This window comes from Nannospalax galili, unplaced genomic scaffold (assembly GCF_000622305.1).
Source record: "Nannospalax galili isolate Female #2095 unplaced genomic scaffold, S.galili_v1.0 scaffold518, whole genome shotgun sequence".
Classification (NCBI taxonomy): Eukaryota; Metazoa; Chordata; class Mammalia; order Rodentia; family Spalacidae; genus Nannospalax; species Nannospalax galili.
The window spans coordinates 3,840,823-3,843,906 of record NW_008342851.1 but is presented as its reverse complement, the minus strand read 5'-3'; the positions used below and the strand labels follow the sequence as shown (position 1 = coordinate 3,843,906).

General features: G+C 41.9%; 1 protein-coding gene across 2 annotated transcripts in view; it reads right to left on the bottom strand.

Moving 5' to 3' along the window:
• The window catches only part of Marveld2 (MARVEL domain containing 2), a 35,335-nt gene that overhangs the window by 22,321 nt on the left and 9,930 nt on the right, over positions 1-3,084 (bottom strand). For both annotated transcript variants that reach the window (XM_008838852.3, XM_029566321.1), the window contains 2 exons: positions 1,824-2,975; positions 1,325-1,360 (listed from right to left, as the gene is read on the bottom strand). In XM_008838852.3, coding sequence (XP_008837074.1) covers positions 1,325-1,360; positions 1,824-2,960 — 1,173 coding nt within the window. In that variant the 5' untranslated portion in view covers positions 2,961-2,975. The remainder of the gene's footprint in view (positions 1-1,324; positions 1,361-1,823; positions 2,976-3,084) is intronic.

Genomic DNA, 3,084 nt, shown 5'->3' with positions numbered 1-3,084 from the left:
CTTACTACCTTCCAAAGATAAATATTTTGTTTAGTTTCTGAAGATCAGCCTGTCCTACCCTCCTTGCTGTCCTATGGGGAGATGACTTCCTGGTGGCAGTGGGAGCATCACAGTAACAGCTCAGTATTCTCACCCATAATTTCATAATGAACTAATAAATAAAACAACTACATGAGTGAAATGTAAAGATACTTAATGTGGTATTAACTCTGAACCATGGTATAAATGAATAGGACAGGATTATGTTATCTAAAAGTAAAAAGCACCAATAAATGTTAAAGGAAGCATTTCACTGCATTAGATTATATATGCATATTTTATATACAAAGTATATAAGGGAAAACATGTGTTTTATAATATATGAGTGTGTGGTAATATTACAACAGTGTTTGAGTAAACATCTGAGCAAAAAAAAATATATAGTCTCCCTCACCCAGCAGTAATCAGTTACCAATAGTTCCTTGGCTAGGTATGGGGACTAATGCCCGTTTCCCCAGTTCTATGCTGTTTTGTCTGATTGAGTCTCTGTTAATGTTCTTTCCACTAAAACTTTTGAATGTATTAGCCGAAATGAGTATTTCTTCCCTGTAAGTTCTTTCCGTCAGGAACTGTGCTCACAGAAATACAAAAATTATGTTTGGAGTTTCTTAGTGTTACTCATACCATCTCCATTAAATTGCTATAATATGAAAAAAAAAATTGCAAGTGATTTTCCTTTATTTTTAAAAAACAAATCTCATGTATCCCATGCTGGCCTTGAACTCACTATGTAGCTGAGGATAACTTTGAACTTACGATCCTCCTGCCTCTACCTACTGAGTGCTGGGATTACTGGCATTGGTCACTATACCTAATTTATGGTGTGCTGGGGATTGAACACAGGGCTTCAGCACATGCTTGGCAAGTACTCTACCAACTGAGCTATAGCCTCAAACCCAGGGAGAATGATTTCTATATGAGAAAATCAGGCAGGCGTACATGATTTGCAAGCCTGTAGTCTCAGAACTCAGGAAGCAGAGGAGGAGCATTGTGCATTAAAGGCCAGTCTGGGCTACATAACAAGAACCTGTCTCAAAAATGCAAAAGAATAAAAAATAAACATATAAGGAAAATCAACTGTGTTCACTTACAAAAACAACGTAACAAAATGAAAAGAAGCTATAACTTAGTCTAATTTGGCCCTTTTAGTACTAGGACAGGAAGCTGAAAATCCTCATATGAACTCAATAGTTTTCACACCTGGACAATTCTGTTGACAGACATGAGAGAAAAACATCTGGCAAATCTAGAGGTAAGGAACAACTGAAGCAAATGTCTCTCTTACCACTTTCCTTTTTGATGGCAATGATGGCTCATTTACCTGGAAAAACAAAAGTTAAAATGATTTCTCAAACTTGTGAGAAGCTATTTTGAAATCTTTTCATCCATTTGCATTTATAGTCTTTCAATTTCCCAGAGGTCAATCTTCTGTGTGATAGATGTTCTTGTACACATTTCAGCACACACACACTAAAATGAGAATGATGGAAATTCTCACTAACATTTTGCTCAGATCCCTATGTGACCCCACCTCCCAGCACCAGGACTGCAGGAGTGAGCCAACACCTTTGACTTTTCTTTTCTTTTTTTTTTTTTTTTTTTGGTCTTTTTGACAAAGGGTCTCCTTATGGTCCCAGCTGGCCTGGAACTCACTATGTAGACTAGGCTGGCCTCAATCTCAGAGATCTGCCTGCCTCTGCCTCCTGAGTGCTGGGATTAACAAATAGAAACAAATAGAAAAATAATGCAAAGCAAAACAAAACAAAGGTGTTGAAGTGACTTACTTCCTGTTGTTCCATGTATTCCCTATGTCTCCGAGCTGCCTCATGCCTCCACAGTTTCAGGCAAACCAGAGCGCTGACCAGATAGACTATCATAGTGACAAACAGGAAGATCATTGCTGCTATCTGACCTCCTTCCACCCGGCAGAGCATTGCATTCATTGGATTAAAGAACGGATAGTAGCAGAGTCCACCTCGGTTGGTGTCATTCACATAGACTATGGCTGCAGCCATGTACAGGATAAACAAGGCAACATTAATTCCAAATTCAGTCAGGGGCCACCAGTTAGAGTCCAAAAGAATGGTCCGGTAATACATGGACATGCCAAGCACCAGAATAATAATAGTGGCGATCCAAGCTAATCCAGCTACTACCAGTATAAAAGGAGTCTTGGGGCCGCTGTAGTAACCCCCATATGTATTGCCCAGACTGCCAATGCCTCCCATGCCATAAGGCTGTGAATAGCCAAACAAGTTGTACCACTCACTGTCCTTGTGAATGTAAGCCGTGACGCACGCAAAGACACCGGCCCCCAGAAGGAGCTCCACCACACCCAGAATTCTCAGCAGGCCTGCCCAGGACTTCATGTATGAATACCTCAGGTTGTACTCCTCCACTTTCTCACTGTATGTTCGAGCCGTCTGTGTGTGCCGGTCTAGGGATGCATAGGGATCGTGAGGAAACATGGCATCCGCTTCTTTCTGGGAACTGAAGGTGCCTTCTGACCCTCTAGAAGGATCTCTGTAGGAGTTGGGTGGGCGGTGGTTTGGTCTTGTTGGTGAAGCTGGAGGTGAACATTCCACACCATCAGAGATGTACCTGATGTCAGACACCGACTTATTCCATTCTGGGTCCTTCTTCCCTTTGAAGAAGTTCTTCCATGAATCAGGGATAAAGCGTCTGACGGGTTTGAGGTCTGGTGCTATGGCAGGTTCCTCTGTGTCACTTGAGTAGAAACCTGGGCCGAACGGTGGCTGTAATGGGAGAGGGGGAGGTGGCAGAGGATCTGCGCTCACAGCCAGCTCACTGTTGTGAAAAGACTCGAGGGTTCTGATGGTACCATCTTGATATGGCATGTCCCCTGGGACCTCACTGTAGCCCCTGTCCCAATTCCTGGATCTTCCATCACTGGATGACATTTGTGATTCTCACACCTGTGGCCAAGATTAAAGTTATCCCTTATGCTTAGTTTTTTATCTTTCATAAATAAAATCTGGCTGTTTTATTCAGTTGTCTCAAAAACTATTTGAGTAGCAAACATGA